The sequence below is a fragment of the Erythranthe guttata genome, chromosome 11 (genome assembly GCF_056151865.1).
Source record: "Erythranthe guttata isolate IM_541 chromosome 11, IM_541, whole genome shotgun sequence".
Taxonomy (NCBI): domain Eukaryota; kingdom Viridiplantae; phylum Streptophyta; class Magnoliopsida; order Lamiales; family Phrymaceae; genus Erythranthe; species Erythranthe guttata.
The window spans coordinates 19,653,788-19,674,109 of record NC_142543.1 but is presented as its reverse complement, the minus strand read 5'-3'; the positions used below and the strand labels follow the sequence as shown (position 1 = coordinate 19,674,109).

General features: G+C 40.6%; 4 protein-coding genes across 6 annotated transcripts; 3 read left to right on the top strand and 1 right to left on the bottom strand.

Annotated features, from left to right (window-relative positions):
* The first annotated feature begins 114 nt into the window (after positions 1-114).
* On the top strand, positions 115-7,151 carry TPLATE (ARM repeat superfamily protein). Its single transcript, XM_012985272.2, has 7 exons — positions 115-1,606; positions 2,408-3,004; positions 3,411-3,772; positions 4,452-4,755; positions 5,133-5,255; positions 5,508-5,957; positions 6,386-7,151. Exons 1-7 carry the CDS (start codon positions 479-481, stop codon positions 6,917-6,919), a joined length of 3,498 nt encoding a protein of 1,165 aa, XP_012840726.1. The 5' UTR covers positions 115-478; the 3' UTR covers positions 6,920-7,151.
* On the bottom strand, positions 7,080-12,993 carry LOC105961041 (4-coumarate--CoA ligase-like 9). Its single transcript, XM_088825504.1, has 7 exons — positions 12,795-12,993; positions 8,456-9,381; positions 8,090-8,279; positions 7,829-7,974; positions 7,676-7,743; positions 7,455-7,557; positions 7,080-7,369 (listed from the first exon to the last, which is right to left on the bottom strand). The coding sequence occupies exons 1-7, from the start codon at positions 12,880-12,882 to the stop codon at positions 7,250-7,252; spliced, it is 1,641 nt and encodes a 546-aa protein (XP_088681630.1). The 5' UTR covers positions 12,883-12,993; the 3' UTR covers positions 7,080-7,249.
* LOC105953208 (uncharacterized) lies at positions 9,394-12,662 on the top strand. Its single transcript, XM_012976850.2, has 2 exons — positions 9,394-9,648; positions 9,750-12,662. The coding sequence occupies exon 2, from the start codon at positions 9,902-9,904 to the stop codon at positions 12,428-12,430; it is 2,529 nt and encodes an 842-aa protein (XP_012832304.2). The 5' UTR covers positions 9,394-9,648; positions 9,750-9,901; the 3' UTR covers positions 12,431-12,662.
* A 61-nt stretch (positions 12,994-13,054) lies between the features above and the next one.
* LOC105961038 (cytochrome c1-2, heme protein, mitochondrial) lies at positions 13,055-18,594 on the top strand. Of its 3 annotated transcripts, none has more exons than XM_012985270.2 (8): positions 13,055-13,351; positions 14,048-14,124; positions 14,754-14,974; positions 17,062-17,341; positions 17,428-17,499; positions 17,754-17,870; positions 17,992-18,057; positions 18,150-18,594. In XM_012985270.2, the coding sequence occupies exons 2-8, from the start codon at positions 14,065-14,067 to the stop codon at positions 18,264-18,266; spliced, it is 933 nt and encodes a 310-aa protein (XP_012840724.1). In that variant the 5' UTR covers positions 13,055-13,351; positions 14,048-14,064; the 3' UTR covers positions 18,267-18,594. The 3 variants fall into 3 exon arrangements, with proteins under 3 accessions (XP_012840724.1, XP_012840725.1, XP_088681631.1); XM_012985271.2 differs by having other exon boundaries at positions 13,167-13,351; positions 14,051-14,124; XM_088825505.1 differs by having other exon boundaries at positions 13,183-13,351; positions 14,764-14,974.
* Positions 18,595-20,322: the final 1,728 nt, after the last annotated feature.

The window sequence follows — 20,322 nt, the reverse complement described above, 5'->3', positions numbered from 1 at the left end:
ATAGTGTAATATGAAACAAAAATATTTCGTCGAAAATTTTAATATGAAATGTATGGAGTAATACAAAACACTAATGTTAATTTGAAAAGGTAAAAAACATTTTTAATTTAATTTGAAAAAAGGATATAATGTTGAGTTGGCTTAAAAGTCTGCAAGACTAATCCTTAAACCTTGTCTCGACTAGCGACTTTAGTTATCAAAACGGAAATAGCAACTTGTGTATTTTCCCCTGTAAAACAGAGAGAGAGAGTATTTCACCTTTACAAACTCCACCTCCAACCTCCGGCGACCGCCTCACCACTACTTCATTGCGCCGGAATTAATCAACTGTTGAGTTCAATTGCTAGCGTTTCAATTGCTGATGTTTCAGGAGAATCTATAAGCTGGTGCTTCAAGCACCGAAGTTCCAGCTCAGATTCAATTCCTGCAGATTTAAGTTCTGAGTATAGTTTTGGCGTGAAGGAAACATCCTACATAAATGGACATACTGTTTGCTCAGATCCAAGCGGACCTGCGGTCTAACGATGCGCTCCGGCAATCCAGCGCGTTACTCCAAGCGCTGCAACAATCCGCCGCCGGACGGGATATCTCCGTCATTGCAAAATCCGCCGTTGAAGAGATCGTCGCTTCTCCGGCATCCGCGGTCTCCAAAAAACTCGCATTCGACCTCATCCGCTCCACTCGTCTCACCGCCGATCTATGGGAAATCGTATGCACCGGCATCCGCGACGATCTCAATTTTCCGGATCCTGACGTAACTGCCGCCGCCATCTCAATCCTGTCTGCCATCCCCTCCTACCGCCTCGGTAAACTCATCAACGACTGCAACAAAGAAATCTCCGCCTGTTTCGATTCGGTCAGTGACAATCTCCGCTTTTCAATTACGGAAACCCTAGGCTGCATTCTGGCACGTGACGATCTCGTTACATTGTGTGAAAACAATATTAACTTGCTCGATCGTGTCTCCAATTGGTGGAATCGAATTGCTCAAAACATGCTGGACAAATCCGATTCTGTGTCCAAGGTCGCATTCGAATCCGTTGGTAAACTATTTCAGGAATTTGAAACAAAGAGGATGAGCCGGCTTGCTGGAGACAAGTTAGTTGATACTGAAAACTCCGTCGCGATTCGATCAAACTGGATATCATCAATGGTTGATTTTGTGTGGAAGAAGAGAAACGCTTTGATGTCTCGAGCGTTAATTCTACCTGTTGAGAGTTTTAGAGCTACCATTTTCCCATTGGTTTATGCAGTGAAGGCAGTGGCTTCAGGTTCAATTGAGGTAATCAAGAAGTTATCAAGGTCATCAAAGAATAGGAACAATACGACCCCAGATTCAGGGAATGCAGAGAGCTTCGTGGGAGTGTCCGATGTGGTTTCTCATTTGGCGCCGTTTTTGGTATCATCTTTGGACCCTGCATTGATATTTGAGGTAGGGATCAATATGTTATACTTGGCAGATGTGTCTGGAGGGAAGCCTGAGTGGGCCTCTGGGTCAATTATTGCGATTCTCACACTTTGGGACAGACAGGAGTATTCTTCTGCCCGCGAGAGTATAGTTCGAGCTGTTGTTACGAATTTGCATCTCCTTGACCTTAGTATGCAGGTACGTGTCTGATTTCCTGCATTCTGTTGTTGGAGTTTGATCCAGTCAAGTTTATAGATTCTAGCATATCCTAATATAAATATCTATTATTATATCTGATCTAACAATTCTGATGAAAATTATGCCCGATATTCTTATGTGGCTGATCAAAATCATATGCGTACATATTTTGGATGAAACCACCTGTTCATTGGCTATGGCCTATGAGTTTCCTAGAACCCCAACATGTTCATTAATCGCATGAACCAAAGGATAATTATAAGAATCATGTGAAGCTCGATAATGTAAAAAAACGATGCAATGTCCTAAAGCTAAAGCAAGGTTTGTAAAATAACAAGAGCGGCATGTTCCTTAGAAGGTCATCTGCAAAAGGAATTATATTAAATAAAATTCTATGTATATTAGGAATCAGATATTTCTATGACCATTTGTCATGCAGATGAAAGAGAGATAATCCGACTTCAGTAGCAAACAATAGTCATTAATCTGCGTGGCAGTGAACTGAAATCTGATTAATGAGTTTCAATTTACTCTTCCCTCTTATGGAAAAGCCTCTTCATATAAGAGTTGATGGTATTAGAAGTGAAAGACTTCTGTTTGTTTATTTCTTCAAAACTATGTCCATTTCGTTTTTCTTGCAGATTAATTCTTGCTTTGAGACAGGACTTTTTTTTACTGTTACTTTAAAGTAGTTGTTATAGACAAAAATCCAGGTTTTCTATCTTGAATCTGTCCTGTGAGTCATGTGGTACTTAGGTTGTGATGATGTGTAATTTTGTGTGGCATTGTTCACTACTGTAGGTGTCATTGTTTAAAAAGCTGCTTCATATGGTGCGGAACTTGAGAGCAGAATCTGATCGAATGCATGCTCTGGCATGCATCTGTCGAACTGCTCTCTGTGTTGATCTTTTTGCAAAGGAGAGTGTTCGCCGAGGGCAGAAACCAGTTGCAGCAACTGATATTGCTTCACTATTTGAGGATGCGAGAATAAAGGATGACCTCAACAGTGTCACTAGTAAGAGCTTGTTCAGAGAAGAACTAGTTGCAATGCTGGTTGAGAGCTGCTTTCAGTTGTCCTTGCCATTGCCTGAACAAAAGAATTCAGGCATGGAAAGCAGAGTGATTGGAGCCTTGGCCTATGGAACTGGTTATGGTGCATTGAATTGGACCGAACCAGCTTTAGAAGTTGTGGAAGTGTGTAGGCCTTGTGTTAAATGGGACTGTGATGGCCGGACATATGCCATCGATTGTTATCTAAAGTTGCTTGTTAGACTTTGCCACATTTATGACACTCGAGGTGGTGTCAAAAGAGTCAAAGATGGTGCTTCTCAAGATCAGATATTGAATGAAACACGACTGCAAAATTTGCAGCGAGAACTTGTTAGAGGTCTGCAAGAGGTTTGTGATACTCTGTCAAATTATATTCTTCCTGGCATGCTAGGACATTGTAGTTCTATCCATAACTCTGTGCTCTTACTTACCCTACAGTTTGTGAAAATTTTGCATCATAGTAGTTGTCTCTAATGGTTACCATATAACAACTTTGGAAATTATATTCATTACATTTCTTCACAATTATCTCAGACCTCCATTGTGGCTTTATAGTATCTTTCTCATGGGTAATATGAATTTCATGTAAGTTTTGTGTAGATATGCACCCTCTGATAATAAATATTGTTTGAGATGTTTGACATCTGCTAGCTTAATTTGTTGCATTATGATTAGAAGAGCACGAATTTATTTTTTGGTTTTTATGGTGTCTATCTTTAGCTATCACATTGCATAATCACATCTTATTTGGCAGGTTAGCACCCCTAGAATCACTGCCCGTCTTCTCTGGGCAATTTCAGAACACATTGACTTGGAGGGGTTAGACCCTCTTCTTGCTGATGACCCTGAGGACCAATTAAACATAATTGTATCAAATATCCACAAAGTTCTATTCAACATAGACTCATCTGCAAGCACAACAAATCGGCTTCAAGATGTTCAAGCAGTTCTTCTATGCGCACAGCGTTTGGGATCACGTAATGCTAGGGCTGGGCAATTATTGAGTAAGGAGCTTGAAGAATTTAGGAGCAATCCCTCTGCTGATTCAGTCAACAAGCACCAATGCCGTATAATTCTACAGAGGATTAAATATGTTTCAAGTCATTCGGATGATAAGTAAGTATTTTATCCTAGATTCATATACTTAAATAAAGCTATAAGAAGACTGCATTGCTTTGACTAAAATTGAGTTTCTATAAGAAACTGCTTAATAGCAAACAACTGATATACTCAGCTGTGCCCACTAACACAAATGTATTATGTATTCTTCATTATTTCTACGGTTTAGTTAAAAGTCCTATAACCGCTGAAAATACCAAGGTCACATCTCAACAACATATGGATGATGATATAATTCACAGCAGTCCACTGATGGCTAGATTGTAAAGCTTGCAGCTTAATTACATACTGTTTGAACTTTGAACCAGTGCTTTGTGAAATATCAACTATAGATGATTCTTGCTCATTTGTTTGGTTGATTGATAACCTACCCGGTTACGGGATTGCTGGAGATCTTGCCTATCTAAAGAAATTTATTTGAGTCCATCTGCCCAATATGCGGATCTTTATACTCGATTGTTTTAATTGGTTTGAAAATATGATCTGGTTTTGAGTCTTATTAAAGCAGTTTCATTCTAGAATTGGAATTTTAGGACTGCTGTTTAAAGGCATGAGTTACTGAGTATAAAATATATACTATCAACTGACTTTGTAGCAGTTACTGTGGCAATCTAACTTTTTTTTTCTTTCTAAATTCTTCTTTGGTTGCCTAATCTTGTTTTCTTTTTGTTTTTAGATGGGCTGGGGTTAGTGAAACCAGGGGAGACTACCCATTTAGCCACCACAAGCTAACTGTTCAGTTCTATGACACATCTGCAGCTCAGGACCGAAAACTAGAGGGATTGATTCATAAAGCTATTTTAGAACTGTGGAGACCAGATCCCAATGAATTAACTCTGTTGTTGACAAAAGGGATTGACCCGAGTTTGATCAAGGTTCCTCCTAGTGCATTCACTTTAACTGGTAGTAGTGATCCTTGCTATGTTGAAGGATATCATTTGGCAGATCCAAATGATGGAAGGGTTACTCTGCATTTGAAGGTAAGACTGCTGTTTTTAGCTACTTCTGGTGCTTTCTGAGTAAGACTGCGCTGAACAAATACTCTCTCGGTCTGTTTGTTTTCAGCCTATATATTTATTTGCATTTATTTGAAAAGTGCAAACTCAGCTTGACTATTTTGGATTTCTAGTGGGCTTGAAATATTCCCTTGTTTTATTGACTTGTAAGTTGTAACTGACAAGTATATGCTGGTTTCAAGTAAGCGTAGTGAGTAAGTAATGACATGCTTACTGCTAGAGGTACTAGGAATGTAGGTCGTATTAGTATGTTTCTTTTGATGACAATTTACGCTCTTTCTCGGCACTTGATAGCATTTCATTGGATTTACCAGTCTGATCCAATAGATAAATTGTTGCAGGTTCTGAATCTTACAGAGATTGAATTAAATCGCGTAGACATCCGAGTCGGTCTATCGGGTGGGTTATACTTCATGGATGGATCGCCTCAAGCAGTGCGGCAGTTGCGTGATCTTAATTCACAAGTAAAGTGGCAAACAATACCTTTTTTTGTTGCATCTGCATTGATATTTACTAAACTCGTTTTGGACTAAAAAAGATAATAGTGAAGTTAAAGATTCTCCTCTAGAACTAATAGGTCAAAAACACAGGTTGATTTTGTAAAAAGCATCTATTATTATTTCAGCTCATTAGATTCTACACTCGGAAAAGCTTTACACATACTTTTAAAGGTACTAATCATGCTAACAAAAGTTAATTGGCTCGTCTTTATTCAGGAGCCAGTGTTGTGCAGCGTAACTGTTGGTGTTTCACATTTCGAGCGATGTGCCCTATGGGTCCAGGTGTTGTACTATCCTTTCCACGGTACTCCAGCAGATTACGAAGGCGACTATTCTGAGGAAGATCCACAAGTTATGAGACAAAGGAAAAGCCTGAGACCTGAAATAGGGGAGCCTGTGATTTTGAGATGCCAGCCATACAAAATTCCCCTTACCGAACTTCTTATGCCGCACAAGATTTCACCGGTTGAATATTTTCGTCTGTGGCCTAGTTTACCTGCTATAGTGGAGTCCACCGGTACATATACATATGAAGGAAGCGGTTTTAAGGCAACAGCAGCTCAGCAGTATGGGGAGTCTCCTTTTCTCAGTGGCTTGAAATCCCTGTCTTCTAAGCCTTTTCATAAAGTTTGCTCACATATTATTCGCACAGTTGCTGGTTTCCAGGTTAGTTTTACTTTAATGCACTTTTATTGTACTCATATGGTTACTTCAGCTCTACCTATGTTATCCTTTCTCCATTTTTCCTAGGTCTAAATTTTTTTTTTCTCTTGGAGAAGACTGGACATTCAAAATTCGTTACGTTTATTTTCTTTAGTAATTCCTTTTGGTATCAATGACAGTTTGAAAATATAAGATTTCAAATACAGAAAAATAAAATCTTCTAATCTCACTAGGATATCAACCCATTAAGTACTTTCATGAATACATAAAGATTATATTATTACTATGGGACATGTTTCTTGTGAATAAGGAAACAAGATCACATATAATCAAACAAGTGATCTCCTTGGCTACACCTACGGAACTCTATTCACACACACACAAACACCTGACTTTCTCTACTCTTAACTGACTTTTTGGTCTAAAAACAGCTGTGCTACGCTGCTAAAACCTGGTACGGAGGATTTGTGGGGATGATGATATTTGGTGCAAGTGAAGTGAGCAGAAACGTGGACCTTGGTGACGAAACCACAACCATGATATGCAAATTCGTGGTACGAGCTTCAGACGCATCCATCACAAAGGAGATTGGTTCAGATCTACAGGGATGGATGGACGACCTTACAGATGGCAGCGTTCACTACATGCCTGAAGATGAAGTCAAAGAAGCTGCTGCAGAGAGGCTTAGAATCTCAATGGAACGAATAGCATTGTTAAAAGCTGCTCAACCTCGTAAAACAAAGTCTCCCAAACCAGATGTTGATGAAGATGAGGAAGAAGAAGAAGAAAAGGAAGAGGATGAGGAGGGAAAGGAAACCGAAGGTAAAGTAAAAGAGAAGAAAATAAAGGGACCTTCGACTTTGTTTAAGTTAACTGCGGAGGAGGTTGAAAGTCGTGCTCTTCAAGCTGCTGTGTTGCAGGAGTGGCATGAGCTGTGTAAAGACAGGAAGACCAAAGTTAATTAGCTGATTTTTGTTTTTTTTTAATTCATTTCTTTTTGTTGTGAAATTTTTCGATTGTAATTCATTTGTTTGTGGTTCTTTTAATTCCTCCACGTGTACTTGTTAGCCAGTTGTAATTTGATTTATGATAGGAAAATTTTTTCGGAGTTGTGTTGTGTGCTTGTTTTGTAAGTAAATTATGTGATTTGAACCCTTGTTAATGTTACAACGGATACAAGAGAACATAGTGATATAATGCTTCTTCTACACATTGTAGGTTATCGAAAACATTATCAAATCTTGAAATCTCCTCCAAGAAAATGTCTACTGAAGCGAACAAGTGAAACGTCGTCACTAAAGCTTAGACTCTGGCAGGAGAATCTTCTGCAATTCTTTTCTCAATATCTTGCCGGATGCACTCTTCGGTATTGAGCTAATAAATGCTACACGCCTTACTTTCTTGTACGGAGCAACCTATAAAATAAGTAGTTCAGAAAGAATGGTTTCCTCAAATATTGCACCAAATGTTGTTTTAGACCAAAAAATTAGAGAAAATTACCTGTTTCCCAATAAATTCAATAATTTGTCTCTCATCAAGGTTGCTTTGTGGAGATCGGACTACAAATGCCAACGGCACTTGACCAGCTTCTTCATCAGGGTAACTGTAATATATATTTGTAAGAGTAAGAAAATAATAATAAGAAGAAAAAAAATATACGAGAAGAAAATAATAAGAAGAAAAAAAATATACGAGAAGTTAAAGACACGAATGAAGCTTACGGTACTACAGCAGCATCCACAATATCAGGGTGGGCGAGAAGCAGTTGTTCTAACTCAACAGGTGCAACCTAATCCAGCAACACACAATACACTTTCTTTAACTGAAGGTATACTTAAAACAGAAACAAAAGATGGACTATGGTTGATATTAACCTGATATCCTTTGTATTTGATCAACTCCTTTAGCCTATCAACCACAAAAAGGAACCCTTCTTCGTCAATATAACAAACATCACCGGTTTTCAGCCACTCGCCCGACACCAAGGTTTCCAAATTCGCCTTTGTGTCGTCCACATATCCTTCAAAAAAAAAAATTCCGGACATTCCTTGAAATTTACACTTGCAAATAATCAACATTCACATGATTTTCTAATAGAATTAATACGTTAAGCTAAGTGATTAGTAATGAATTACCTTTCATCACGGTCGGTCCTCTTATCCATAGTTCCCCTTGCTTCCCAGGAGGTAGAGCAATGCCTGTTTCAAGATCAACAATCTTGGCTTCATTAGTCCCTGCAAGCTTTCCCACCGAACCCCATCGGCAATATTCTTCACGATTTATCGCTCTGAATGCTGCACCACTTGTTTCAGTCATCCCATAACCCTTTTTTAAATCACCATTTCAATCCCTTCTTAGTTTTTCAATATCAAACACTCTAAACAAAAATAAAACCAAATTGAGATTATAGATTTAAAATTCTAAGGTTTTCATTGAGCTTGTTTGGATCGATTCATCGGATAACGGCACACATCAAGTTAATTTTCGTGTATTGTTCTAACCTGAAAAAGTGAAACGCCTGGAAATTTCTTTGTGAAGGCTTCAATCAAATCTGTGCCGAGTGGTGCTGCGCCGCTGCCAACAGCTTCCAGCGAGCCCAAGTCGAAATTCCGAGTGACGTCACTCTTCACCATCCCCACCACGATTGGCGGCACCACCGCCAAATGCGTCACTTTATGCTCCTCCACCGCCCTCAGCATTTTCCCCAACTCAAACCTCTCCATAACCACCACCGTCTCAGCCAGCGCCACCGATTTCAAGCTGTAATGGAACCCGAACACGTGGAAATACGGAATCGTGTACAGCCCCACCGCCGGAGATGGCCTCTCTTGCCGCTGGTGGTAGAAATTAGCGACGACGGAAATTAAGTTCCGGTGAGTTAGGGCCACGCCTTTTGTCTGACCCGTCGTCCCGGAGGAAAAGAGTATCGCAGCGACGTCGTTCTGTCTCACCTCCACCACGCCGAGTCCGCCGCCGGCGTCGATTCTTCCCGTCATCATGTACTCGAACTCGACCGAGTCGATGAGAACAGTTCTACATCCAAGCTCCCGGAGTTTAACGGCGGTTGCTGACGTGGCAAACGCGACGGCCGGCTTCGAGATTTTGATTTGGCGGGAGATTTCAGACTCCGTGCTGAGAGGATTGGCCGGAGAGACGGCGACGCCGATGGAGAGGAGCGCGAAATAGAGAATCGGAGTGCGGGTGGAGTTGGGGGAAAGCACAAAAGCGACGTCATTGTTTGAGAGGCCAATTTCCGTTCGTAGAGAGAAGGCTAAGGCATCGACGTAACGACGGAATTGGGAGTAGGAAATTCGGTGGCCAGTGGCGGAGTTGATGAGCGCGGTAGAATCGGAGCAGGTGGAGGTGGAGTGGAGGGAAAGAGCATAATCGGCGGCGGAGAGAAGTGTGTTTGCCGGTGGAAGGGGGACTAGTGGGCGGAGTGTCACGGCCCGCTAGTTTTGACCCAACCCCTTGCCGATTTCCCTTGGGTTGGGGAGGTTACAAAGAGTCCAAGTTGTAGCCCAAGTAGGGTTAGGCCCAAGTTGGCCCAATTGTATAGTGGTAGGTAGAGCTATTTTTGGTAGGTAGGGTAGGTGGTGGTAGGTAGAGACAATCAAGGGATTGCTCCACTCCCATCCGTTAGATCATATCGATCTCCACCGTCCATTGAGGAGGTGGTCTTGTATAAATAGAGGTAGGGACCTCATTTGTAATCATTCACCAACAAATCCAATAAAGTATTCTTCTACCAACTCTCTTGTCTTCTTACTTTCTTTCTTCGTTTTCCATCACTAGCATTCGAGCAACACATTCGGGAGAGGCTGACTTAGCTATCGCGAGGGGCGAGAAGGAGCTAAGGCCGCACGGTTCTTTGTTGAGGGAACAAGTCCGTGACAAGTGGTATCAGAGCCCGGCTAAGGGCTTTGTGTCGATCGAATTCTCAAGCGATGACGAACGTCGAAGACATTTCGTACGTGACCGAGGGACGTGGCAGGGAGGCCCACGTAAACAACAAGAAGAAGAGGGACCACAGCAAGGCTCATGGGGAGAGTACCAGTACCGAGGCCGTGCTAACGGATCATGGCGAAAGACTCGAGAGGCTCGAGAATAACATCGCCATAGCGGAGCTTAGCGAAAGATTCGAGAAGCTCGAGCACGATACGGGAGTGTTGGAGAATCACGTCGCCGAGCAACTCGACTTGTCTAGGGACAATGAGGCGTTGCGGGAGGAACGGTTGGATCGATTTGAGGCCATCATCCAATCCCTCCAAGAGAGCATCGAGGGGATGCGCGACGACTTGGCCTTGTGCAAAAAGGCCGCCGCTAACGGTAGCGTTGGCGCTACATCGAGTCCAAGGGTGGACTGCCCGAAGCCAACGGGATTCAACGGCGTAAGGGACGCCAAGGAAGTCGAGAACTTCCTATGGAGGATGGAGCAATACTTCGAGGGTATCGGTCTAGTCGACGAGACGACTAAGGTAAGAACTTCTTCCCTTTACCTTTCCGATACGGCAATGTTGTGGTGGCGTAGAAAGCACGCCGATATCGAGAAAGGCATTTGCCGAATCGATACTTGGGAAGAGTTCAAGAGGGAACTCAAGCGACACTTCTACCCGGAGAACGTCGTCTATGAGGCTCGAAGGAAGTTGAGGGAACTCAAGCAACGAAGTTCAATCCGCGAGTACGTGACGGAGTTCACCACCCTCACCCTTCAAATTCCCAATCTCTCCGAGGAGGACCTTCTTTTCCACTTCACCGATGGGTTACAAGGCTGGGCCAAGCAAGAACTCCACCGACGAGACATCAAATCCGTCGATGAAGCTATTGCCGCCGCCGAGTCTTTAACCGAGTATCAACCGAGAGAGCCGTTGCGAAAAGAGAAGTGGAGCCCGACTAAAGGCGGAGAAGAGAGACGGGACAATCATGGTCGGGACTACCGAGACAACCGAGACCCAAGGCGAGCGTCAACCTCGAGGGGAGGAGACAAGCCATCCTCACGCCATCAACTTGAAGAGAAGAAGAAGTCGTTTGTGCCTAAGGGAGGATGCTTCGTGTGCAAGGGGCCGCACGCGATGAGTCAATGTCCCAAGATGGGGTCGTTGTCGGCACTCTTACAACAAGAGGCCGAGCAAGACACAAACGAGGAGCTAGGCCACATGGGATCGCTCCAACTTCTGAACGCCTTAAAGGCAAATCCGATGCCGGCAACATCAAGCAAGGGGCTGATGTACGTGGAGGCCCGCATCAACGGTACCCCAGCAAAGGTGATGGTGGACACGGGAGCGACCCACAACTTCATCACCGAAGACGAGGCCAAGAGGGTTGGCCTACGGTGGACTAGACGAGACGGTTGGCTCAAGGCCGCTAACGCTAAGGCACAACCGCTCAACGGTGTAGCACGAGACGCGGAGCTGCACTTAGCCACTTGGAAGGGCCAAGTGGATTTCTCGGTAGCACCAATGGATGACTTCAAGGTGGTGCTAGGCATGGATTTCTTCCGCAAGGTAATGGCCATCCCGATGCCTTGTTTTAATTCACTTTGTATCTTAGAGAAGGGGACACCTTGCATGGTGCCGGCCATCAACGGCACCACTAAGGAAGAAATCACACAACCAAGACAACTGTCGGCCATGCAAGTTGCCAAGGGAGTTCGACGGGGCGAGCCGACATTATTAGCGACTTCAAAGGAGGAAAGCCCGCCCGTCAACAAAGAAGAGGACGTGCCACCGATCATCCAAACCGTCTTGGAGGCCAGCCAAGACGTGATGCCACCGAATTTGCCCAACAAGCTTCCACCTAGGAGGGAGGTGGACCACGCCACCGAGTTGGTCGAGATGGGGGAGATCCGACCATCGAAGGCAAGCGTTGTGGCCGACGCATTGAGTAGAAAAGCCGAACCCACAGCGATTAGCTCGACAAGGGGGAACTTGGCCGACATGATCCGAGAAGGGCTCGAACATGATCCAATGACCAAGGAGCTAATTCGACTCGTCAAGGAGGGCAAGACGAGAAAATTTTGGGTAGAGGACGGCTTACTCTACACGAAGGGGCAGCGACTCTTCGTTCCGAAGTGGGGCAGCTTGAGGAAGGACCTCATAAAGGAATGCCACGACACCAAGTGGGCGGGGCATCCGGGCCAAAGGAGGACAATGGCGTTGCTCGAGACGGCCTACTTTTGGCCTCACATGCGGGACGGTGTCGATGCATGTGTGAAGACTTGTCTTGTTTGCCAACAAGACAAGGTGGAGAATAAACAACCGGCAGGGCTGGAGCCTCATCAAATGAATTACCCAAGTACGAGGCAACGTGGAAGACGAATGAAGACTTGTGAAAATTTCGAGATCGTCTCCACTTGTTCGAGGCAACGAGGACGTCGCCGGATTAGGCGGGGGAGGATGTCACGGCCCGCTAGTTTTGACCCAACCCCTTGCCGATTTCCCTTGGGTTGGGGAGGTTACAAAGAGTCCAAGTTGTAGCCCAAGTAGGGTTAGGCCCAAGTTGGCCCAATTGTATAGTGGTAGGTAGAGCTATTTTTGGTAGGTAGGGTAGGTGGTGGTAGGTAGAGACAATCAAGGGATTGCTCCACTCCCATCCGTTAGATCATATCGATCTCCACCGTCCATTGAGGAGGTGGTCTTGTATAAATAGAGGTAGGGACCTCATTTGTAATCATTCACCAACAAATCCAATAAAGTATTCTTCTACCAACTCTCTTGTCTTCTTACTTTCTTTCTTCGTTTTCCATCACTAGCATTCGAGCAACACATTCGGGAGAGGCTGACTTAGCTATCGCGAGGGGCGAGAAGGAGCTAAGGCCGCACGGTTCTTTGTTGAGGGAACAAGTCCGTGACAGGAGGCTGTAAAATATTCCGGTTTCGGGGCAGAATCCGGATCTCGGGTCGATAGATAATGATTCGGGTTTGTCCATTTTACTAACTCTAGTAGTGTAATTTCAATTTGCCTGCCCAACTATAAACTATATAATATATAAATTAATTAATTATAGTAACCTTTTTCATATCAACAAATATTTTTTCTTAAAAAGACAAAATATTACTTTTGTTGGCATTATAAGAAGTATATGCTAAAGTTGCTAATTCAAATAAAAATACTTTATTGATGGAAAGAACACGATTTCAAATTTATTTAATTGAAATTCTACTCGAATTATATCGAGTGGGCCAACTTTGCATACAGTTCATGCATAAATACCAAAGTAAATGGGCCTACCCCCAGAGGCCCAGCAGCTCCTCCGCCAGACCTCCAGAGTAGAACGTCAAATTGCGAAAAACAGCCTCATTTTTACCATTTCCGATTGAATTTCTTCCCACTGGTCTTCGTCTTCCTTTTTCCGGATCTCCGATTACCAGCCGCCGATCAATTTTTCGTGTTTTCAGGTGATTCTCACCAAGATCTGTTAATTATATACATACATGCCTTTTTTTTTTTTTTTTTTTTTTTTTTTTTTTTTTTTTTTTGTGTTTGTGTGTGTGTGTGCAAGTTGTAGCAAAAACATATATTCGCTTGGTTGTGTGATGTTCGAATTGTCTCTTGATATGATTTTGTTGTTTTTATCGTTTCGGAATGGTCTATTATCTAATTGACAGCTGCATTTCCATCTGATAAATTCTATGTATTCGAGTTTTTTGTTTGAATGTAAAAATGTTGATGTAAACTGCATTTTCTATTATTTTATTTGCGACCATTTCGCATCTTTCGGGAGTAAATTAATATCTATACGAATTCGTATGCATCGATGTTGTGGAATATTGTGGAATACTATGATGTGTATTTTGGTATGTTGTGAATGATGGTTCGACTCGTTGATCTTAATAAAAAGGATTACGTTGGGATATATGTATGCTCACGGCCTCATCTGTTTCGACAAATGTTTTTTTCCCCCTCTCTTTTACTGTTTATGAGGGAGCTAAGTGATAGTCGTTTTCCGTAGTAATGATTTTTAAACTTGCACTTTCCCTCCCTTTATTTTATGGTCCTTGAATGAAGGGTTTCCTGTTGATAAAACTATCTGTCTAATATGTGTTGGATTTTCGTATTCATAAATTCAATATCTGCACCTTTGTTTCTTTTAGCAGGGCGATTGTTTAAGATGTTTGGAGGTAGAGCAATCCATCGGTTGCTGAGAGAGAAACTTCTGTCACAAAACACTGTAATGCTCTTCTCAATACTATATATAAAAAAGTTATACACTCATCTTTGATATGATCTATCTAATATGCTTTCAATATATCCTGCATCTAACCCGCAAGGGTGGCCTAGCGGTTGGAGCAAGAGAGCTTGGGTCAATTGACCCAAGTTCGAATCCCCTTGTCAACGGTCGCTAGGTCGAGCTTGTCACACATGGTTAGCCTAGTGTGGTTTACATCTCTCGTATGGTTTGCAAGCTATTATACGAGAGTGTAGGTTTACCCAGTGCACCTATATGGTTGGCTGCGGGTTCCTGCATTACCAAAAAAAAAAAATATATCCTGCATCTAGTCATCACCGCAGAGAATGAGAATATCTGAAAATTTGCGTATGATTGAAAATTTACCGAGCATGATATAATTTGTATTGGTTGCACGTCAATTGCAAGTCATTCATCTATTTATCTCCAAAAGTTATAATTGTCAATTTTCGTACTATGAGTAAAAAGTTATAATATATTATTTTTCTCCTTCAATTGGATTAGAAGCTCATTCTCACTCTTTGCTTATACCAAACCTGGGTTGTTACGGTATGTTGTAGGCTTACATGGAAAATGAAAAAGGACTCCCATATTAATTTTTTCACTTTCAGGTTTCTCCAGTTTTATCGTCTCTTGTTTCCAAGAACGAGCAGAAAGGAGTTGAATCTGCCACAATGAATTCGTGGAGGGTATTGACTCTCTTTGGAGCAGGTGTCTCGGGGCTGTTAAGTTTTGCAACAGTAGCATCTTGTGATGAGGCTGAACATGGCCTGGACGCACCTAACTATCCCTGGCCCCACAAAGGCATTCTAAGTTCATACGACCATTCCTCGTGAGTTTTATTCTTCTTAACATCGGCACTCAGCTCTTTATTAAGTACTCCCTCCGTTTGTTTTTAAGCGTCGTTCAAAGTAAATGGTCACCTATTCAGAATCTATCAAATAGCCTTGAGTTTAGGGAAAAAAGTTCTTATTGGATCATATAACCCCTTGTGGCTTTTCACCTTCTTCTCTATCTCACTTAATTAATCTGTCATCAATGTTAGGGTAAAGTTGGAAAACCGAAATTAATTTTGCCTTCATACTCTAAATTGACACTTCATATGAGAAAAATCATATGGCTAAAGAAATGGAGGGAGTAAGATATTTGCTTAGTCGAAACTTGATCTGGTGATTTTTGCCAGGGAATTGCTTTTTGCGGTTTGAAAATTGCTATTTGCGGTTTTTGACAAAACCCCCCAAAAAAACACTTTATTTCACTAAAACCCCAAAACTTTCCAAAAAAAATCCAAAAACCCCCCCAAAACGCCTAAAAGCCCAACTTGGGCGCCCATTTATGCAGTGCACGCCCAAGTTGGGCGTGCAAGCTGCATTTGGGCGCCCGAGTTGGGCGTCCAGTGCAAATTTTTTTTTTTTTTTTTTTTAAATTGTCGAACGCCCAAGATGGGCGCCCAAGGCGTGTACGAACGCCCGGAACGGGCGTTCGTACACGCCTTGGGCGCCCATCTTGGGCGTTCGACCATTTTTTTGCGAAAAAAAAAGCCCTACAAATCGATTTGTAGGGCTTTTTAACATGAAATTGGTTCCGTAATCGACCTACCCAATGCATATTACACATAAAAGAGTCGAAATTACATCAAAAAATCAAAGCCCAACCCTTCTTCAAGCTTGATTTCGAATTTTCGAATTTTTTTTTTCTTTTTTTCTGCTATTTGCAGTTTTGGGGGTTTTTTTGATATTTTTAAAAGTTTTGGGGGGTTTTGTTAGAAACCGCGAATAGCAATTTTGAGACCGCAAATAGCATTTTCTTTTTTGCCATGGGTCCATTCCTATGTACCTGTCTGTTTGTTTCACATATGGTTCCTGTCAATTGTTCTCCATGAAAGGATATCTTCAGGGCCACCACTTACCTGTTTCATCGCCTTTCTGCTCGACTTATTGTTCCATGTATTGGTGTATAACCTGACATTGGGAATTTTTATACTGTTTGTAGTTGCTTTCTACCTCAATATGACTTTGGTTTAAGTAGCAGATACGAATAAGTTGTTTCTATAGGCTAATGAAGATACAATTGGATGTTCGTGATGTCTACTTTCCGAGACTTGTCTCCTTTTATAGACTGGTTCTTGATTGATTTGTTCTTCACGAACTCCAAAAATTGCTGATCTGAAATTATGAATAATTGATTTAATACCAATGATGTCCGTCTTCCAATATACTTTCCCAAATAAGATGGAACATAAACTTCATGAATAAATTTTTTTCTTTCTTTTACTGTGTCTTACCATCTTCCTGTAATCTCCACATTTTAAATAACTCAATACTCTTTTCCTCATTGAGCATATATTGGACCTTTATATTATTTCATTGAAAGTAAAAAAGAGTTTTGATAGTATCCACACCCAAACAATAGGAAAAATGAATATCTGGTCTAACTCACCTGTGTCTACCAAACAAGAGTGAAAATTGAAAACCAAAAATGAAGAAACCCCTGCATAATGATTATAGAAAGTAATGCATTTGTCGTACGTGCTTCCAGTTTCGGATTAGGAACATATTTAAAAATGTTTATCGTAGATATTACTGAACAGTTTACAGTAACATTATAGTAGATTTGGCAGTATCTAACGTTTTACATGCTTCTCTTTGAAAGTTTTATATTTTTAAGATGGAAATTTTTAATTAGTTTTAGCAACATATCAATAATAAGAGGATTGTTTTTATGTTTCTAGCAATATTATGGTTCGTGTTCTTCTGATTTGATTTATATCTTTCTCTGCATTTAAATGCACAGATATTCTTGTTTATTATGTAATGTGAGGACAAAACATAACACTCCGATTTTGTTTATCAAAAATTGAAGAACTATAGTACTCCTTCACTACTTTTGTATTAACTTGTCTTGTTCACTATTGAACAGTGTACGCCGTGGTCACCAGGTCTATCAACAAGTGTGTGCATCATGCCATTCCATGTCGTTAGTTTCGTACCGTGACTTGGTTGGTGTGGCGTATACAGAGGAGGAAACTAAGGCTATGGCAGCTGAGATTGAGGTAGTTGACGGGCCAAATGATGAAGGAGAGATGTTTACTCGTCCTGGTAAACTGAGCGATCGTTTTCCTCAGCCATATTCAAATGAACAAGCAGCTAGGTTTGCTAACGGGGGAGCCTATCCTCCTGATTTAAGTCTTATTACCAAAGTATTTCCTAATTTTCCATCCATTTCTTTCTTTGGAATTTTTATCTGTATGTCTCAACTAATTTTTTTCCTTTTTTTCCTTTTAAGGCTCGTCACAATGGTCAAAATTATGCTTTTGCCCTTCTGACTGGATACCGTGATCCTCCTGCTGGTGTTTCAGTAAGTTCTTCTGTAAACAACTTCGATATTATTTTGGAACTTTTAAGTTTTCGTCATTTTTAAGAAAATATTAAAACAGTTGTTTTGACTTTTGACCTTGATACCTTTAGGCTTTAACCATGCTTCCAATTCATAATGGAACTTTTATTCGCCTTAGTGATAAATTCTGTAATAAAGTTTCCTGTTCTTTTAAGTAGAAATTCGACGTTATTTCTTAGTTTGATAACCAGGGAATGTATTTCCCCTCCTTGTAGATTCGTGAAGGACTGCATTATAACCCTTATTTCCCTGGTGGAGCGATTGCCATGCCTAAAATGCTTAACGATGGTGCTGTCGAATATGAAGACGGCACACCAGCAACTGAAGCTCAGGTAAATTTACTTTTTCATCTTAACAATTCGTTTTTTAGCAATACGTGTATTTTGGGCATTTCTACAAAGTGCAAAAGTCTCGTCATCAAATCTCATCTTTTATCCGCCATGTGTCCTCTAGATGGGAAAAGACGTGGTGTCATTTTTATCCTGGGCTGCAGAGCCCGAAATGGAAGAGAGAAAACTGGTAAGACGTTAACTAATACAGCACAAATTATTTTATTTTTATTTTTTTCCGCCATCGTTTGACATGTTGGCGTACTAAATGCAAAACCACAGATGGGATTCAAGTGGATACTTGTCCTATCACTGGCGCTTCTTCAGGCTGGTTATTACAGGCGATTGAGGTGGTCCGTTCTCAAGTCTCGAAAGCTTGTTCTTGATGTTGTCAACTAGATTCCCTTTACTTACTCGAAATGTCTCGTGCATTCGGGGATCATAAATCCGCATCTGGCAATTTCTTCTTCTTCTTTTATATATATTTCACAACCAATTATTTTTTTTCTTCCCATTTTGATGGATAATAAGGAATTCATACCACCGAAGCTTTTCTTCTCAGTTCGAGCTAATTAAGAACTGTCCGAGTAAGAAAGTATACGGTTGGTTGTGTACATTTGATGAATTTCGTTTTGGGTTCTTCACGAAAGATTACTTTTGGCATGGGCCGGAAGTTCTGCTATATTTATGGCAATTTTGAAGATATAGAATTCGAGATATTTAACAATACAAGTACGATCACGTTGCCAATATTTTTTAGGTCCAGCTTATCGCACATTTGATGAATTTCGTATGGGGTTCTTCTTGTGTGGTTTGCGTGTTATTGCGAAAACAATATTTATTATGTATCTAGTAAACATACATGACTACAAGTTCATTCACCAAACAAAATTAGGTGTGATGAAAAGAATAAAGAATAGCAATTTACTTTACGTATTAATATTATCCTTTAAAATATATAATGACATTATAAAATTATTACTCAAATAAACATTTCAAAACCTGGAAAATATCTGCTATAAATTATTATTATAATTATTATATAATAGAAAAAAATGTTTGAACTGGAAAAGCATCCAATCATTGAGCATTATATATTCCCCCATTCATTCTTGAAATCCGACAAGACGTCATCCAGCCATCCACGCGTCCTCAATCCAACACCTCATCCACCTTTTTACACACACACACAGCAGAGCGAATTTCAAATAATTTCAACAGCTTAGGATAATGCGCCACGCGTCTAGTTAATCCCGTAGGTTGTCCCCACACAATAAACAATTGTCATCGAGTGCTCAGCCACATGTCCCTTCTCCCATTGGTCCATCTCAACCACCCAATTAAAACGCTCTCTTTCGGAAGATACGCTCCTTTTTCAACGGGCCCACCTAAATCTTCATCCACCAATTAAATATTACCATTTTGAAATGTGGACCCGTCAAAACATCTGCCTTCTGCAGAAACTAGTGTTGTGTAATTATCAAACACGCACATGGGTATAATTGTACTTTCATATTTTGCTCTTCGTCTTCCTCTTTCTCATGATTAATAGCTGATTCATTTTTTTACTAATATTAATTACAAAATAATGACATATATTATTATTTATACGGTCTACTGTGATTACAAATTATATATATATAAATATATATAATATAAGCATGTGGTTTTTTCAGTGCTCGAGCAGTCGTACACTTGTCGGGTAGATAAGATTAATAAAAGCATAGCAAGTCACAGGATGATGACATTGCATGTTAATCTATGTACTAAACGAAGAAAAATATGCTCATGTATGTGCATCACACATACATACATATATATATATATATATATATATATATATATATATATATATATATATATATATGAGCGGAGAAAATGAAAAGCATTTTTATGCAAGGCAAAAGAAGATTTAAAATTGTGGATATAATGGTACAATGTGATAATATTATTTGCACCGTGTGATTGTTAATCGTTGATCTGCACATAATTGCGCACACACACATGTGTATATGTGCTTAGTTGGAGGCTATTAACCCTAATACAATTAACATTCACCTGATGTAAATAATCATGTATAACATCTAACTCCCAATGTATCGTAGCTGATTGTGTGAAATGAAAGACGAAAAAATAAAATGTAAAAATAAAAATAACCCGGTATAGCATAAATATTTAGACAATTATAAAACTTTATAATGTTTTTTTTTTTTGAGTTAAAAAAAAAAGAAAAAACTTTATAATGTGGATAACTAAGGAAAACTTTAATCTTTGTATACCAACCAATCAATGAAATTCTCTTCCAAATCACAACCAATCACAATCTACATCTTTGCCCTAAAACAAAACTACCTCACAAAAACTTCCACGTATTACATACAAACTCCCTTCTTTCGAATAATTCACATTTCATACCACACTCGCTTTCCCTATTCGTGCACATCTCTCCTCACTT